Source organism: Bos mutus, chromosome 8 (assembly GCF_027580195.1).
Source record: "Bos mutus isolate GX-2022 chromosome 8, NWIPB_WYAK_1.1, whole genome shotgun sequence".
Taxonomy (NCBI): Eukaryota; Metazoa; Chordata; class Mammalia; order Artiodactyla; family Bovidae; genus Bos; species Bos mutus.
In genome coordinates this window covers 29,242,847-29,261,324 of record NC_091624.1, presented here as the reverse complement: position 1 = coordinate 29,261,324, position 18,478 = coordinate 29,242,847, and the positions used below count along the sequence as shown (strand labels likewise).

Below are 18,478 nucleotides of genomic sequence, written 5' to 3'. Positions count from 1 at the left end.
CAGGCAGGTTCTTTAATCAACATAATTTAATATGCATTCATGACTAATGTAAAATCTTAGCAAACTGGTTCCTGGAAGTAACCTACTTACCCTGACAAAGGTTACCTATCAAAGGCTGACAGCAAACATCACAGTGAATAGTAAGACAGTGTATATATTATCCCTCAAGATTGACTTGATCTATTTCTAGTTTTCCTTTTCCATTAATATATGTATGCTTCTTAGACTTATAAATCCAATACAATGCAGAATGGAGAAAGAATAAAGAGCTCACCTGAATTATGTTCATTTTCTGCTTTTGGGAGAGTAGAGAATTGTGGTTCAGCTGAGAGGACAGAAAGAAGATGGATGTCATGAGATTTAACCTGTTGTATAGCTCCCAGATTCACCTCCCCAAATCTCAGCACCCCAGTTGGGGATCATCTTCCTTATTTTCCTCATCTTCCTCTGGGCCTTGAAAAGGCATGAGAGGGATCATGTACAGGTGGCACCACCTCTCTTTGTGTGACTCTGAGATGACCATGAGGATTACATCTGTGGTTTTTTACCAAGTGAATGTAAACTTTTCTCAACTGTTTAAAAATAATACATGTGTCCTTCTAACACAAATAAATAAAAACAAGAGATTTAGTTTAATCAAATACACCAAAGAATAAGACACTATTCTTTCATTAAAACTAACTTAGCAGAAAAATACTCAGTATGAATCATTTATCTATTTTTCTTACTATTAATACTATTATTTACCCCCTGGTATAAACAATCCACAGAAAGCCTAGATAGGATGCTATAAGGCAATAATTTTAAATTGTTTTAGCTGTGATGTATTTGTTAAAAGGCCTTTTTGATAAGATGCTTTTGGTGACTAACCTATGACAGCATCGAGTGCACTGTTCTCCTAATTCTGTCACAAACTGAGTTTCCCTGGACAAATTACTGAACCTTTCAGGTTCAATGTCTTTAAAGTTTTCAAGAGAGTTAAAATAGACGACCTTGGAAAGCCCTTCACATATTATCATCCTGGGATCCTGTGAGGTCAGGATGTCACAAGTGTCACATGTGATGGACACATCTGACAGCAGCACAGCATCTGTAATAAGTGGGGCCATTCAAGGGGAGGAGAGACAGCATTTCCTCCCTCTGCTGGTTATTTCTTACCCCTAGCCCTTGCCCTTACAAGTTATCCAACAAAATGTCTCTTCCTGAGTAGCCTGCCCCTGGACCACCTCAGCTCACTTTGCTCTTCTCAGCAATGGCCCAAACTCCCCAAGGTCAAGAGTTTGGTGGCTTCTGGAGGTGGCATCATCACCAAGACTGGCTCATTCTGAGCAGGGGGATTAAGAACAGCTTCTGATCTTGCAAATTTAGCATCTACTCCTTTCTAGGCCCAGTCTGTCTCTGCTAGGAGATTCTGGAGCGAGGTCTAAAGTCTTATGCATGCTCTCTTCCAGGTAAGACTCCCTTTTATAGAGACTCCCTGCTTCCAACCTCACAAGGATGGCTTTATTTCAAGGTAAGTGGGATGTGGATCTAAGAAACAAATTCATTTTAGGAGCAAACGCCTAATTCTTGGAATTTATTATAATACTACACGTAAAAGAGAGACTTCCTGACAATGCAGAAGAGGCCAGGGACCGCTGTCTGCCCCAAGTGACAGGAAGAGACAGTAGAATTCCCAGAACACATCTGACACATGGTAGGATTCCATCTACATTCACGTTCCTTGTATTTCTGGAAACTGGGGGCAGGCCACTATATTAAGGGCTGTGAAGGCTACAATGACGGTTTTAGGCTGGTGTGATATTTAGATAAGCCTGAGGTTGTAAGTAAAGCACACCTACTCTCCAATCTGAATTCCCTCACCACTAACTTATGACCTGAGCACATCGTTCCACCACCCCGAGCCTCCCCTTTTGTTAAAGTGGTTGTGAGGTTACATAAAGCCGTCCAGTGAAAAAGAATAAAGTGTCTTCCAACTATAATAGCACTGGAACTTATGCAGTGCTCATTATCTGGCACTTGTGTAAATACTTTGCAAGGGATGACTTAGGTCTAAGTTTCAAAACAACGCCATGAAACAGTCATCATTAGTATCATTTTCATGAGAAACTGGACTCTTATCCAGGTTCCTTCTGTAACCCTGCTTCCAGGTGACAGACCTGGCATTTACCCAGGCTCTTCTGGCTCCGTAGCTAGGGTTCTCATTGCAGACCCATGGCCATCATCAGCGGTATAAATTCACTCTCTCTCCTGTCGCCGACATGGGCTTTTCCCCCTGTTAGGCTGCAGGCGAGGCCAAATCCAAGGTCCCACACAACCAGGCCTAGACTGAACACCTGCTCTTAACCGGACCAACCCGACCTGCACCCTCGGAGCCCGAGGGCCCGGGTCACTCCTTACTGGCCTTCCCCAGGCTGAGGGCCCGCTCAAGCATGTACACCAGCGTTGGTGGGAGTGCGTGTCAAAGATTTTCCGCTCTCATCCCTAGGCACAAAGGCACCCCCTCCCAGCTGACCCCCCGCCCCCTCGCACTCTCACCCCAGGTGCGCACCCTTCACTTTCCGAGCAGAACCCCACGTAACGACACCGCTCCCCTAGAGTTCAGAGACGAGTGAGGAGGCGGGGCTACGGCTGCACACGCGCTGAAGAAGCCCAGAATGCTCTTCCCAGAGTGCCGCGCGGTGAAACAGACGGATTCAAGACTACATTTCCCATAGACCTCCGCGTCCACAGTTGTGGTCTCTCTGGAGGCTTTTATGCATTTTAGAAAGCAGTAGAGCAGTGTCTTAAAAAGTAACCTGCCCAGAATCTCAAAGATCCTGAAGAGAACAGGTTAAATTTTAACGTAACTGCCAAATGCGACGGGTGGTCTTCTATTGGCTCCCGATTGAAATAGCAGTTTTTTCATAAAAGAGACAGTTTGGGAAACTTGAATATGTGTTCAGTTCAGTCTCTCAGTTGTGTCCTGACTCTTTGCGACCCCATGGACTGCAGCACGCCAGGCTTCCCTGTCCATCACCAACTCCAGGAGCTTGCTCAAACTCAAGTCCCTTGAATCAGTGATACCATCCAACCATCTCATCCTCTGTCCTCCCTTTCTCCTCCTGCCTTCAATCTTTCCCAGCACCAGGGTCTTTTCAAATGAGTCAGTTCTCTGCATCAGGTGGCCCAAGTATTGGAGCTTCAGCTTCAGCATAAGTCCTTCCAATGAATATTCAGGACTGATTTCCTTTATGATTGACTGGTTTTATCTCCTTGCAGTCCAAGGGACTCTCAAGAGTCTTCTTCAACACCTCAGTTCAAAATCATCAATTCTTTGGTGCTCAGCTTTTTTATAATCCAACTCACATCCATACATGACTACTGGCAAAACCATAGCTTTAAGTATACCGACTTTTGTCAGTAAAGTAATGTCTCTGCTTTTTAATATGCTGTCTAGGTTGTTCATAGCTTTTCTTCCAAGGAGCAAGTATCTTTTAATATCATGGCTACAGTCACCATCTGCAGTGATTTTAGGGCCCAAGAAAATAAAGTCTCTTGCTGTTTCCATTGTTTCCCCATCCATGTGTCATGAAGTGATGGGATCTGATGCCAAGATCTTCATTTTTTGAGTGTTGACTTTTAACCCAGCTTTTTCACTCTCCTTTTTCACCTACATCAAGAGGCTCTTTAGTTCCTCTTCACTTTCTGCCAATAAAGGTGATGTCATCTATGTATTTGAGTTTATTGATATTTTCTTCCAGCAATCTTGATTCCAGCTTGTAATTCATCCAGCCCAGCATTTCACATGATGTGCTCTGCCTATAAGTTTAATAAGCAGGGCGACAGTGTACAACCTTGACATACGTACTCCTTTCCCAATTTGGAACCAGTCTGTTGTCCCATGTCTGGTTCTAACTGTTGCTTGGAGTCCTGCTTTAATACCTAACATTTATTCCATCACTATGTTTTTCACATTTTTTTAATACAAAGAAAAGAATAGGCATTCTTTTTCCATCAATGCTCCCATTAAAACTCAAGGTTGCCAAAAGAAGTCAAGACACATTTTGGGAATAAGGCAAATAAGACATTTGAACATTGAGCACAGCGATACTATAAAAGAAAGTATTTGAGACAAACAGAATTTATCTCAGGAAAGGGAAAAGAGGAATTTAAAAAATGATTAATGTATGAAAATGCACACAATCCAAAATAAGAAAATGATTATCAAGAAAAGCACTGGCAGTTACATGGTTAAGACTCTGAGCTTCCTTGGTTTGGTTCCCTGGTCAGGCAACTAAGCTCCCACAACAGTGCGGCAAAAACAAAAAACACGTATTTCTCAGAGATGACTCTGCTGCCACCTTAAGTAAACATCCTGGTTTGTTTTTAACCAAATTAGGTACATATGAGAATAATATTATAAGGACATCTTTTAACTAAATTGCATATATTGTGCTTGTTAACATCTGCAATATGTTACTATATTAACTAAATAAGAACTAATGTATTAATATATATTAATATTAACTAGATTCTAGTTAATATTAATATAAATCACTAGTAAATATTTGGAGACGGCAATGGCACCCCACTCCAGTACTCTTGCCTGGAAAATCCCATGGATGGAGGAGTCTGGTAGGCTGCAGTCCATGAGGTCTCTAAGAGTGGGACATGACTAAGCAACTTCACTTTGACTTTTCACTTTCATGCATTGGAAAAGGAAATGGCAATCCACTCTGGTATTCTTGCCTGGAGAATCCCAGGGAGGGGGGAGCCTGGTGGGCTGCCGTCTGTGTGGTCGCACAGAGTCGAACATGACTGAAGTGACTTAGCAGTAGCAGTAGCAATAAATATTTATATATTTAAAGTTAATATATTAACTATATGTAATTTAATTAATATTAATAAGGTCATATTAATTCACATCAAACATTTTTTCTATAACAATGATTTTTAAAGTTTGGTCCTATTCATAAGATGAAAAAAGGAATACAATCATCAAGTAGTTAGTGCAATTTACGTGAGCAGAGACATAAAGCGTCAGCAGCTTTCCTAGGAAATTCTCAGCCTGACCCGTGCCTGGAACACCCTGCCCCTGGTGCTCAGCCTCCTCAGTTCCCTGCTGCCAGGGTGGACAGGGCTCTGGGCCAGCAGAGAGGGCAGTGGGAGCATTTCAGCGGGTGCTAACGGGCTCTTCCCTTGCTCCCAGCCACCACCGCTGCCGCTCCATCTTGGCATCCTCTGGCCTCGCTATGCCTCGTTCAGGGAATCCACCGCAGTCCTGCGTCTGGGCGTGTTCTCCCGCCTTGCTTGGCTGGATCCGGAGGCGTCTCCCCGCCGGAGTGGATGTGCTAGTGCTCGACTGGGCGCGTCCTCACCTGCCCTGCAGGAGTCTGTGGGCGTGCTCCCACGCCTGGGTTTTGGTGTTGCAGAAACCAAGCACCACACTCGGGAGAGTTGGAGAACTCAAGTTTATTACGCCAGCGGGCCCAAAGGAGTTAACATTCTAAGCTCTGAGCCCAGAACAAAGGGGTTACAGAGTTTTTATAGAATGACTATAGTGGGCAACACTAGCTGCTAATAGGCTGGTTTAAACTAAGGGGTTTTGCACGCTTGTAAACAGCAATCAAGATGGGGAGGGGGATGCCTGACCTTTACATGGACAGGCATGATTAAGCAGGTTTGCAGGGGCTGGGCAGTTGCAAAGAGCAGGACAAGGGTGAGTGAGATAAGCTCCAGTTCCTAGTATTGTAAGTCCCCCCTTTCTGAGACTATATGACCTACGTGATCCAGACTTTGCAAGGAGTAAGCTGAGTTAGAGAGGCAGAAGGAGCAGGAGGTTATGTAAAATTTTAACTTTTCCTCTTCACTGGGAGACAGGATGGATTTCCCCGCAGCCGGGATCTAGGCACGTCTCCCGTGGAGATGAGCTCCTGCCACATCCCACACCCCACCCTCGACCCTCTTCCCTGGCTAGGCCCCAGGCCAGAGTGAAAGGAATTCAGGTTTACCTCAACTGGGTAAGGAGTCTTCTGTGTTGGTCAACTCCCAATGGTCATGGATATACCTCGTTAATCATATTGAATTTTCCATCTTTGCAAAAATGGACCCACTCAGTGTCATGTGGACTCTTTAGGAAGGACAAAAAAATGTGTTTTCCATAAACAATGCAGTTGGTTTGTTAATAATCAAATACCCTTCTTTTTCTTTAAATGCAGCTTTTAAGGTAAATACCATTGAACTTGTACTGGGAAAGCAAAATGTGACAGTTCAGTAGATGGTCATCCCGACTACATTTATTAGTGTTGTAATAAGCTTCGCAACTTGATATTTTATCATCCTTACATTCTGTGCTGAGCAGAGCTATTAAATAAGCCTGTTTTCTTTTAAACACTTCAGTTGTCCCTGTTTATTTTTTAATGTAAGTATATTTTAATGTTTCTCTTTAAATTATAAGTCCTTGCCGGATAATGGAATTTCCCTCTACTCTCCATCCCATCGTCCGTATAAAACCAGTATTAACTGATGTTGACTTCTAGACTTTATGTTAGAGCTAACTGCGTTTTCCAAAAAGCATGATCACTACTTATTTACTACTTGTTTTTGCACAAAGTGTCTCTTGATCCAGTTATCTGGTCAGGTTGAAAGTGAAGTGGAAGTCTCCAGTTGTGTCCAACTCTTTGTGACCCCAATGGACTGTAGCCCACTAGATTTCTTTGTCCATGGAATTCTCCAGGCAAGAATACTGGGAGCCATTCCCTTCTCCAGGGTATCTTCCTGAAGCAGGAGTTGAACCTTGGTCTCCTGCATTGCAGGCAGATTCTTTACAGTTTAAGCCACCAGTGAAGCCCATCTAGTCAGGCTATGTAGAACTAAAGCATTCTTTTTCTTGGCTGCATTGTAGGGGTATATCATGTTTATTTAATCAGTCTCTTTGTGACTGATGTTCAGTTTGTTTCCAGTTTTCACTTTTATAAATAATATATAGCACACATCATTGCCCATACATTTTTTGTATGTTTGTGATTATTTCTTTAACAGAAATGCCAAAATGATAGACTTGCCCAGTTAAAGTGTATACACATGGGAATTCCCTGGTGGTCCAGTGGTTAGGATTCTGTGCTTTCACTATCAAGGGCCTGATTCAGTCCCTGGGCAGGGGAATCAAGATCCTGAAAGCCAGATGGCATTAAAAAAAAAAGGTCATGTTTGTAAGGCAAGTGTGGAGAAAAGAGAGTGAGCCAGACAGTCAGTCAAGAAAAGGAAATTTATTAAAGGGAAACCAAGAAAGTGACTGGCCCTTGAGAAGAACCAGTGTCCTCTCTTCCTGACGGGGTCCTTCTTATACCTTGCCAATGAAAAATTCTTTGAGCAGGTGGTTAATTTTTAGCCTGCAGCTAGGGTCTTGTGGTCACGTAACCTGAGGTCTGGAATCTGGTGCTCGCATAGCCTTGAGAAAGTCGGCACTAGTGGGAAAACAGGATGTCTGCTTGAGCAATGCGATCAGTCTCAAGGGTCAATGTGACTTCATTCTTTGTGAGGTCAACATAATGAGCCATTTTAACCATGAGCCTCCATGTAGGCCCTGTCAATGTTAAATATTTAACAGACGCTAACAGTGAACTCAGTTCACTGTTCACTGATGGACAGGGAGGCCTGGCGTGCTGCAATTCGTGGGGTCTCGAAGAGTTAGACACGACTGAGCGACTGAACTGAACTGAACTGAACTGAATAAATTGTCCTCAGAAAAACTGTATCAGTTTATGTTGTTTTCTCACATCCATTCCAATACCAGATAGCAGATAACATGCATTTTTGAAAACTAATTATTAGTGATGCCATATGAATTGCTATTCATGTTGTGAAATGGAGTATTTATTTCCTGCCATATCAGTAAACAATGATGTCACAGTCATGAGTGTTGCAGCTCTTCTGTGTGAGCCAGTGAGTCCTAAGGGAATTCAGGAAGAAGAATATCTGCTATCTAATAGCCATCAGGCTGAGGCACTCCCTGTAGGGAGTGTGGAAACCCAAGATGCTGGCCACAGACAGCTGAAATGCATCTGAAAGGAATAATTTTAGTGAGCCCAGACCCTTGCATCTTCTCTTGCACAGAATAGTGCTAAATTCTTAACTTGAAACAATAATCTTTGATGTTCAGACTACCTGCCCCCTTTGTTGCAAATTTGAATATGGCCTGACTCCTTCCCCTTTCCTCTTCGGAACAATTCTCTGAGGGTCACTTGAGATGCTGTCTCCCAGGCTTGAAGTCCTAAACATTCCAACAATAACAAAAGAAACCAAAAACATAACTCTCAGTTTCTAGATTGTGACTAGTTTTAAGTCTACAGTGTTCTAATGGAGAGAAAATGGGCCATATATATATTTGTTCAACAAACATTTATTGAAAACCTGCTGTGCGGTAGACATGATCCTAGATGCTGGGATTTTAACAAACAATATTAAGAGATAAAAATCCTTACTCTTGTGGAGTTTATGATCAGGGTTGCTGTGGTCAGTTGTTAGGAAACAATGGGATACTTAAGGAGATCTAATAAAATACGAGCAGGGTTGTTGAGACACACCCTGTGACTAGTAGCTGTATGGAGCCATTCTCACCACAAGACCTATGGTGGGGGGCTAGGTATATAACTACAGCTTGGCAAGAAATTGCCCCAAGAGGAGCTATGGTCTTCAGAAGAGGAACATTAAAATGGCCAACTCAAGGCTTCGTGCAGAGGGCCAAAGAAATAAATACCCAAATTCTACTTGTTTTTCACCCTCTTGTCCTGTCCAGTAGTGATTATTTGTATCCTCCCTCTCTGTTTGGTTCCTAGAAGTGTATCCACATAGTCTCTTCCAAGTCTCCTTGATAATTTTCCAGTCCCAGACTACCAGTGAACTCATTGAATCATTAATCTTGAGTTAGTATGATTTTCAACATCAGCTCAGTTCAGTTCAGTCACTCAGTCGTGTCCGACTCTTTGAGACCCCGTGGAATGCAGCACGCCAGGCCTCCCAGAACATCACCAACTCCCGGAGTTTACGCAAACTCATGTCCACTGAGTTGGTGATGCCATCCAAACATCCTATCCTCTCTCGTCCCCTTCTCCTCCCACCTTCAATCTTTCCCAACATCAGGATCTTTTCAAATGAGTCAGCTCTTCCCATCAGGTGGCCAAAGTACTGGAGTTTCAGCCTCAACATCAGTCCTTCCAATGAATATTCAGGACTGATTTCCTTTAGGATGGATTGGTTGCATCTCCTTGCAGTCCAAGAGAATTAGTATGATTTTAAACGTATCTTCCTCCGAACAAAGTGGACAATTAAATATACCTCCCCAAACTCTGCCCACTAAGGAGGATTTCTCTTCACTACAGTTTTTTAGGGTCACCATTCTGCCACCATCCCTTGCAGACACATCCATAACCTAAGAAAAGTACTCTTTCCTCCTCTGTTAAATGTTTATAGGGGACTCCCCATGGGGCTCTAAGGTGCATTGGGGAGTCATGTGTTGAGTCAATAAGAGTAAGTGTTGCAGGAAGGGGACCCCTTCCAAGGCCTGAGAGTGGGCTTTTGTCTAACACTTGGAAATGAATTGTCCAAGGAGACATCCATACTGACAAAGCAAAAGATTTTATTGGGAAGTGGTATTCAGGCAGAGAGCAGCAAAGTAAGGGAAACCAGGAGAACCGCTCTATCATGTGGCTTACAATCTCGGGTTTTATGGTAATGGGATTAGTTTCCGGGTTTTCTCTGGCCAATCACCTTGCTTGACCTGTGTTCGGTATGACTCAGGGTCCTTCCTGGTGGTGTGTGTGTCTCTCAGCCAAGATGAATTTCAGCGAGAAGGATTATGGGAGTTTGGTAGAATATAGATTGACATCTCCTTCCTCTTTTAGGCCCCTCCTGAATTCTCCCAGTTAGTTTTTGACTACAGCACCTTATTCCTTATCTGGACCTCTGTTGCAAAACAGCTCTTGCAAGTGATTATCATTATGGCTGCCCAAGTATGCAGGTGGCTTTGGTCAACAGTTTTCTAAAATAAGTATTGATACCATGACACTGTGAACTACTTTATTATACAGTTTGCTTATACTTTCTGATTCTGTTTTGCTCTGGTCTCTTTTTTAAATATAATTTATTTATTTTTGTCTGCACTGGATCTCCGTCGCTGTGTGTGGGCTTTCTCCAGTTGCAGTGAGCAGGCTCCTCACTGCGGTGGCTTCTCTTGTTGTAGAGCATGAACTATACAGGGCATGGGCTTCAGTAGTTACTGCTAGCAGGTTCCAGAGCATGGGTTCAGAAGTTGTGGCACACAGGCTCAGGTGCCCCTCGGCATGTGGGATCTTCTAGCACCAGTGACCAAAACTGTGTCCCTTGCATTGGCAGGTGGATTCTTAACCGCTGGACCACAGGGAGGCTCTGGTCTGGTCTTACATTTTGCTATCCCGTTTAACAATGAAATAGCTTTATGTATCCATTATTATAATTCAGTGAAGCAGATTACATAAGTAAATGATGGATATTTTGGGTCACATAATCACTTGCTTCGGAGAAGGCAATGGCACCCCACTCCAGTACTTTTGCCTAGAAAATCCCATGGATGGAGGAGCCTGGTAGGCTGCAGTCCATGGGGTCGCTAGAGTTGGACACGACTGAGCGACTTCACTTTCACTTTTCATTTTCATGCATTGGAGAAGGAAGTGGCAACCCACTCCAGTGTTCTTGCCTGGAGAATCCCAGGGACGGGGAAGCCTGGTGGGCTACCGTCTGTGGGGTCGTGCAGAGTCGGACACGACTGAAGCAACACAGCAGCAGCAATCACTTGCTTTCCTATATTCAGGAGTTTAGTGTCTGTCAGGATCCAATGGCAAATCAGAAGCTGCTTTTCAGATGGAAGATGGTTATCATGAGGTAAAGGCAAACTTTTCTCCGAAACCTCAGGAATCTGAGCTATACTGAGTATTTTAATCTATGAACATGGCATGTATCTCCATTTGTTTTATTTTTTTTAGTCAACATTTTGTATTTTTTGCCATACAGATCCTGCTCATGTTTTATAAAATTTGTTTTATTTTTTTGGAGAATTGTAAATAATCATAATATGTTTTAAAAATTTCAATTTCCGATGTTATATCACCCCCACTTTCACTAAGGTATGATTGACAAAAATCATTTACATTAAAGGTGTATAACTTGGTACTTTGATTTACATATATATTGTGATCATCACAAAGAATCTAATTTACATATTCATCACCTCACACAGTTAGCATTTTCTTTTTCTTTTTTTCTGGGGTGAGAACAGTTAAGATTTAATCTCATAGCAAATTTCACGTACTGTTATTATAGTCATCACATATCCCACTGTTCTTTCAATTTCCAGAATTTATTTATCTTGCATACTGAAGTGTTATACCTTGTGACCAGCATCTCCTCATTTCCTCCCCCTCCCAACCCTGGGCAATTATAATTCTACTCTCAGCTTCCATGAGGTTGACTAGATTCCACACATTAATTCATCTTTAAATGTTTGGTAGATTCACCAGTGAAGACAACTGATCTGGAGATTTCCTTTTTTGCAAGTTCTTTTTTTTGGCTTTCTTTTTACTGCACATTCAATTTATTTAACATAAGACTACTTAAACAATCAGCTTCATCCTGTGTTTGTGGTTTTCAAGGAATTGGGCCATTTTGTCTAATTTGTTGAATTTCTGTGTATAGACTTGATCATGTTATTGTCTTATTATTCTTTCTAATATCCGTGGGTTCTGTAGGAATTCGCTTTCATCCTTGATGTTGGTAATTTGTATCTTCCTTTTATCATTGTCAGTCTTGCTAAGATGTTTATCTATTTCATTTGTATTTTTAAAAAGCCCAAAGCTTTGACTTTGATTTTCTCTTTTACTTTCATGTTTTCCGTTTTACTGATTCTTGTTTTTATCTTTATCATTCCCTTTCTTCTAGCTTTCTGTTTAGTTTCTCTTCTTTTACTGTTCTCTTGAGGTGGAAGCTTAGATTACTGGTTTTATTTCCTACTATATAACTTTAGTTCTCTAAATTTCCTGATAAGCACTGCTTTAACCACATCCAACAGATGTTATGCTGTATTTTTATTCTCATACATACATTATTTTCATGAAGCTTCATTTTGACCATTGGAATGTTCAGTTTGTCATAATTGAGAAAAGTGTTGTTTAATTTCCAAGGTCAGGAGACTTTCTGATCACTGTTATTGCTTTCAAGTTTGATTCCCCTGTGGTCAGAGAATATATTTTGTATGACTTTAATTCTTTTAATGTTTTTCATATTTGTTTTATATCCTAGGACATCAGTTCAGTTCAGTCGCTCAGTCGTGTCTGACTCTTTGCGACCCCATGAACCGCAGCACGCCAGGCCTCCCTGTCCATCACCAACTGCCGGAGTCCACCTAAACCCATGTCCATTGAGTCAGTGATGCCATCCAACCATCTCATCCTGTGTTGTCCCCTTCTTCTCCTGCCCTCAATCCTTCTCAGTATCAAGATCTTTTCAAGTGAGTCAGCTCTTTGCATCAGGTGGCCAAAGTATTGTAGTTTCAGCTTCAACATCAGTCCTTCCAATGAACACCCAGGACATAGACTGTCTTTATCTTCTAGGTATACTTGAAATGATGTATTCTGCTGTTGTTCAGTACATTTCACTTAGATCCTGGTTTTTTGCTTGTGTATGTGTGTATGGCCATGCTACATGGCTTGTGGGATTTTATTTCTCCTACAAAGGATCAAACCCAGCCCACAGCAGTGAAAGCACCAAGTCCTAACCATTGGGCCACCAAGGAGTTCCCTAGATTATGTTGATTGATGGGGTCCTTCAATTCTTTTCTTTCTCTTCTGAATCCTGTTCATTACTTCTGTCAATTATTGAGGGAAGGGTGTTAAAATCCCAAACTGTGTGTGTGTGCGAACTCACTTCAGTCACATCTGACTCTTTGTGACCCTATGCATTATTGCCCTCCAGACTCCTCTGTTCAAGGGATTCTCCAGATAAGCATTTTGCAGGGGGTTGCCATGTCCTCCATCAGGGGATCTTACCGACCCACAGATAGAACCTGAATCTGTTTGCATCTCCCGCTTTGGCAAGAGGGTTCTTTACCACTAGCACCACCTGGAAAGCCCAACATCCAAACTATAATTATAATCTATTGTCTGTTTCTCTTCTCAATTCTGTCAGATTTTACTTCATCTACTGTGCTTTGAATCTCTGTTGTTTGATGAATATATATTTAGAACTGTTATCTTTTCTTCATGAATAGACTATTTTATAGTTATATAATATTGTTTTTGTCTCTGGTCATTTTTTTTTGCTCTGAAATTTACTTTGTCTGATATTAATATAGTCATTCCAGGTTTCTTGGCTTAGTGTTTGCATGGTGTATCTTTTTGGTACTTTTAGGTTTAGCATACCTAAATCATTACATTTCATGTGAGATTTTGTGCATAACATGTAGTTTGGTTTTTTAAAATTTTGTCTTCATCTTTTGTAATCCATTCTCCCAATCTCTGTAACATATCATTGGCTACTAGTATCAATATTTTACTGCTTCAAAGATTATATAGAAACTTTATCAGCCCTTAACCTCCCTCTTTATAATATGATTGCCTTAAATATTACTTCTACTTACACTGAGAATCACATTAGACAGTGTTATCATTTTTACTTTCACCCACTGAAAAGGAAAACCTCAAAAGATAGAAAAAATAGTATATTGTATTAACTATATATTTACTCTTCCTGTTGATTTTTCTCCATTTTGGGTGTTCTAAGTTTTCTTTTGGTCTCATTTCCTTTCTGTCTGAAGAACTTACTTTAATCATTCTTTTAGAGAAGATCTGCTGGTGACAGATTCTCTGAATTTTGTTTCATTTGAAAATATAGATTTCATCTTTGTTCTTAGAGAATATTTTTTTCTGGATGTATAACTTTGGTTGACATTGAACTTTGGTTCAATGAACTTTGGTTCATTGACAATGAACTTTGGTTCATTCTTTCAGCACTTTAGAAAGGTTGTGCCTTTTTTGGCTTCCATCATTTCTAATGATAAATCAGCTGTTACTCAAATCATTATTCTCCTGTAGGTTTAACCCTCATTTATCTCTGGCTGCTTTCAGGATGTTTCTTTGTGTTTATTTTTCAAAAATTTTCTTCTGATATGTCTTGGTACAGATTATTTGGATTTTTCTTTTAGTGTTGGCTCTGCTTCCTCAGACATTAGATTTTTGTGTGTGTCTTTTTCTAAGTATTAGGACTTTGCAGTTACTATTTCTTCAAATATTTATTCAGTAAATATTAATTCACACTCTTTCTTCTCTTTCTGGTGCTTTGATGATTTAAATGTCAGACCTTTGGTTTCTGTCCCATAAGTCCCTCAGGTTGTTTTCTCTCTGTGATTTATTGGGTTGGCCAAAAGTTTCTTTAATTTTTGTTCTTCTTATGATGGCTCTAGTAGCACTTACTTGTCTTTAACTTCATTTGAAACAATTAGATTGTATTGTGACCACTGTCACAATACATGCATTAGAAAAACCTTATCAAAATTGGTGAATTTTTGTGTAGCCATTTTAATATTGAAGATGAAAGAAAAAAGTAACGTTTTGCATATTATGCTTTATTGTTTCAAGAAAGGTGAAAACACAACTGAAACACAAAACTTGATTTCTGCAGTGTATGCAGAAAGTGTTGTGACTGATCAAACATGTCAAAAGTGGTTTGCGAAGTTTTGTGCTAGAGATTTCTTGCTGGACAGTGCTCCATGGTTGGGTAAACCAGTTGAAGTTGATAGCAATCAAATTGAGACATTAATTAAGAACAATCAATATTATACCTGGAAGGAAAGTTATGACCAACCTAGACAGCATATTAAAAATCAGAGACATTACTTTGTTAACAAAGGTCTGTCTAGTCAAGGCTATGGTTTTTCCAATAGTCAGGTATGGATGTGAGAGTTGGACTATAACGAAAGCTGAGTTCCAAAGAATTGATGCTTTTGAACTGTGGTGTTGGAGAAGACTCTTGAGAGTCCCTTGGACTGCAAGGAGATGCAACCAGTCCATCCTAAAGGAGATCAGTCCTGAATATTCATTGGAAGGACTGATGCTGAAGCTGAAACTCCAATACTTTGGCAACCTGATGCGAAGAGCTGACTCATTTGAAAAGATCCTGATGCTAGGAAAGATTGAGGGCAGGAGGAGAAGGGGACGACAGAGAATGAGATGGTTGAATGGCATCACTGACTCAATGAACATGGGTTTGGGTAGACTCTGGCAGTTGGTGATGGACAGGGAGGCCTGGCATCCTGCGGTTCATGGGGTCCCAAAGAGTCGGACATGACTGAGTGACTGAACTGAACTGAACTGAATGTTATACCATGAAGGAGGTAGCTGACATACTCAAAATATACAAATCAGGCATCGAAAATCATTTGCACCAGTTTGGTTATGTTAATCACTTTAATGTTTGGGTTCCACAAAAGTTATGTGAAAAAAACCTTCTTGACTATATTTATGCATGCAATTCTGTACTGAAACATAAGGAAAATGTTCCCTTTATAAAACAAATTGTGATGGGTGATGGAAAGTGGATGCTATACAATTATATGAAATGGAAGAGATCACGAGGCAAGTGAAATAAACCACTACCAACCACACCAAAGGCCAGTCTTCATCCAAAGAAGGTGATGTTGTGTATATGGTGGGATTGTAAGGCAGTCCTCTATTATGAGCTCTTTCTGGAAAACTGAACAATTAATTCCAACAAGCACTGCTCCCAGTTAGACCAACTGAAAGCAGCACTCACAGAAAAGCTTCCAGAATTGGCAACAGGAAATGCATAATCTTCCATCAGGATAAAACAAGACCTCATGTTTCTTTAATGATCATGCAAAAACTGTTACAGCTTGTCTGGGAAGTTCTGATTCATCTGCCGTATTTATTAGATGTTACACCTTCAGATTTCCATTTATTTTTGTCTTTACAAAATTTGCTTATTGCAAAAAATTTCAATTCCCTGGAAGAATATAAAAGGTACCTGGAAGGGTTCTTTGCTCAAAAAGATAAAAATTTTGGAAAGATGGACGTATGAAGTCACTTGAAAAATATCAGAAGGCAGTGGAACAACCCCCTTCATATATCACAGGGACTTGTGTAATGAAGAGGCTTGCACAATTCAGTGAAGCTATGAGCCATGCGGGGCAGGGCCACTCAAGACAGATAGGTCATAGTGAAGAATTCTGACAAAACATGGTCCACTGGAGGAGGGAATAGTAAACTACTCCAGTATTGTTGCCATAAGAACCCCATAGACAGTATGAAAAGGCAAAAATATATGAAACTAGAAGATAAGCTCCCCTTACAAGACACCTAGGAAGATGTCCAATATGCTACTGAGGAAGTGTGTGTGCATGCTAAGTCATTTTAGTTGTGTCCGACTCTCAGCGACCCTATGGACTGTTGCCCACCAGGCTCCTCTGTCCATGAGATTCTCCAGGCAAGAATACTGGAGTGGGTTGCCAAGCCTTCCTCCTGGGGATCTTTCTGACCCAGGAATTGAACCCATGTCTCTTGAGTCTTCTGCATTGGCAGACAGGTTCTTTACCACTAGCGTCGCCTGGGAAGCCCCAATGTAACTGATCCCTTGTGGGTGGCAATTACTAATAGCTCCAGAAAGAATGAAGTGGCTGGGCAAAAGCAGAAACATTGCTCAGTTGTGGATGTGTCTGGTGGTGAAAGTAAAGTCTGATGCTGTAAACTATAGTATTGCATAGGAACCTGGAATGTTGGGTCCACGACAAGGTAAATTGGATGTGGTCAAGCAGGAGTGGCAAGAGTGAACATTGACATATAGACGAGAATGAACTCAAGTGGACGAGAATGGATGAATTTAACTCAGATGACCATTTTATCTACTACTGTGGACAAGAATCCCTTAGAAGAAATTGAGTAGCCCTCATAGTCAACCAAAGAGTCTGAAATTCAGTAGTTGGGTGCAATCTTAAAAATGACAGAATGATCTCAGTTCATTTCCAAGGCAAACCATTCAACATCACAGTAATCCCAAGTCTATGCCCCAAGCACCAATGCTGAAGAAGCTGAACTTGACTGGTTCTATGAAGACTTACAACACCTTCTAGAACGAACACTCAAAAAATTAAAAATGTCCTTTTCATCATAGCAGACTAAAATGCCAAAATAGGAAGTCAAGAGATACCTAGAATAACAGGCAAGTTTCACCATGGAGTATAAAATGAACAGGGCAAAGAGTAACAAAGTTTTGTCAAGAGAACACTGTTCATAGCAAACTTCTTCAACAACCCAAGAGATGATGATGGAGAAGCTCTGTACAGTCAGCTAAGACAAGACCTGGGGCTGACTGTGGCTCATATCATGAGCTCCTTATTGCAAAATTCAGGTTTGTTTTTTTTTTAACTTTTAATTTTTTTAAATTATGACAGCATTCGAAACCTGGGCAAAAGTCCACATCAGTGTTCAGTTCTTAAACCTTTTCTTATTTTTTTGGTTTATGCATGGGCTATTCAGAGTTCTGCACAGGACTTCATGCAAAGATTAAGAAAATTGCTCTTTCTAGTTCAGTTCTCTCTGTAGTCCTCTGTACCCCCATCCCCCTTTATTTAGTCGGGAGGGGTATCCCTTTTTCTGAAGGGTGGTAAGCACAGACAGAACTTTGCTGATCTTCTCTGCAGCTGCAGCATCCCATGTGGAGGAAAAGGGACACCACCTTGCTATTGCAGATCAGTGATGAAGGACAAGTGTGTTCCCACAGTCTGTGGTCATTTGGCGAGGGCTGAGTTCCACCTAGTTACTGAAGGGAAGAGACCAAAAATCAGTCTTTGCCCAGAGTCTCCATGGCTGTAAATGTAAAGTGCTACTCCATTATTACTTGTCAGGAATGAGTGTCAGGACTTCATGTCAGCTCCATGGCTGACAAGAAGGTGCCTCCCTGTTATTGCAGGGTGGGGTAAAAGACAAGACTGTCTACAATCCTTGCAGCTTCCATGGCCAGTGACAATTAAGGGGTGAGTGTGTGTGTCTTTGTGTGTGCTCTTTTATGTATCCCTAAATTGGGAAGGAATGGTCAAAAGTTTTTTGTCCTTTTTCCTGGTTCTTATGCTGGAGAAAGTGGGCTTTTTCTGGAAGTTTTTCTCTTTTTGCCCATTGTTCTTTCCAGGTCACAAGACTCTTAAGTGCCCAGGCTATGATATGTGAGGCAAAAAACAAAGACAAACAAACAAACAAAACCTATAGGAAATCACCACTGGCTTTTCTCTAGTCTCAGGGTCTCTATACAATCTATCTTCTTCACTCTACTTCTGGCATCTTTTGTTGCTTGCTTTATAAATTTCATGTAGAATTATTTTGGTTCTTTGTTTGTTTTGAAAGCAGTGTGAGGAACATAGATAGGGGCATGTGCTTACATCTAGCCTGGAACCAGAAAAGTG

At 41.1% G+C, this 18,478-nt stretch overlaps 1 protein-coding gene across 1 annotated transcript in view; it reads right to left on the bottom strand.

Moving 5' to 3' along the window:
- Window positions 1–2,636, bottom strand: part of ZNF782 (zinc finger protein 782) — a 90,833-nt gene extending 88,197 nt beyond the window's left edge. The window contains exons 1-2 of the mRNA XM_070375287.1: window positions 2,539–2,636; window positions 275–325 (exon numbers count right to left, since the gene is read on the bottom strand). Coding sequence (XP_070231388.1) covers window positions 275–289 — 15 coding nt within the window. The 5' untranslated portion in view covers window positions 290–325; window positions 2,539–2,636. The remainder of the gene's footprint in view (window positions 1–274; window positions 326–2,538) is intronic.
- Window positions 2,637–18,478: the final 15,842 nt, after the last annotated feature.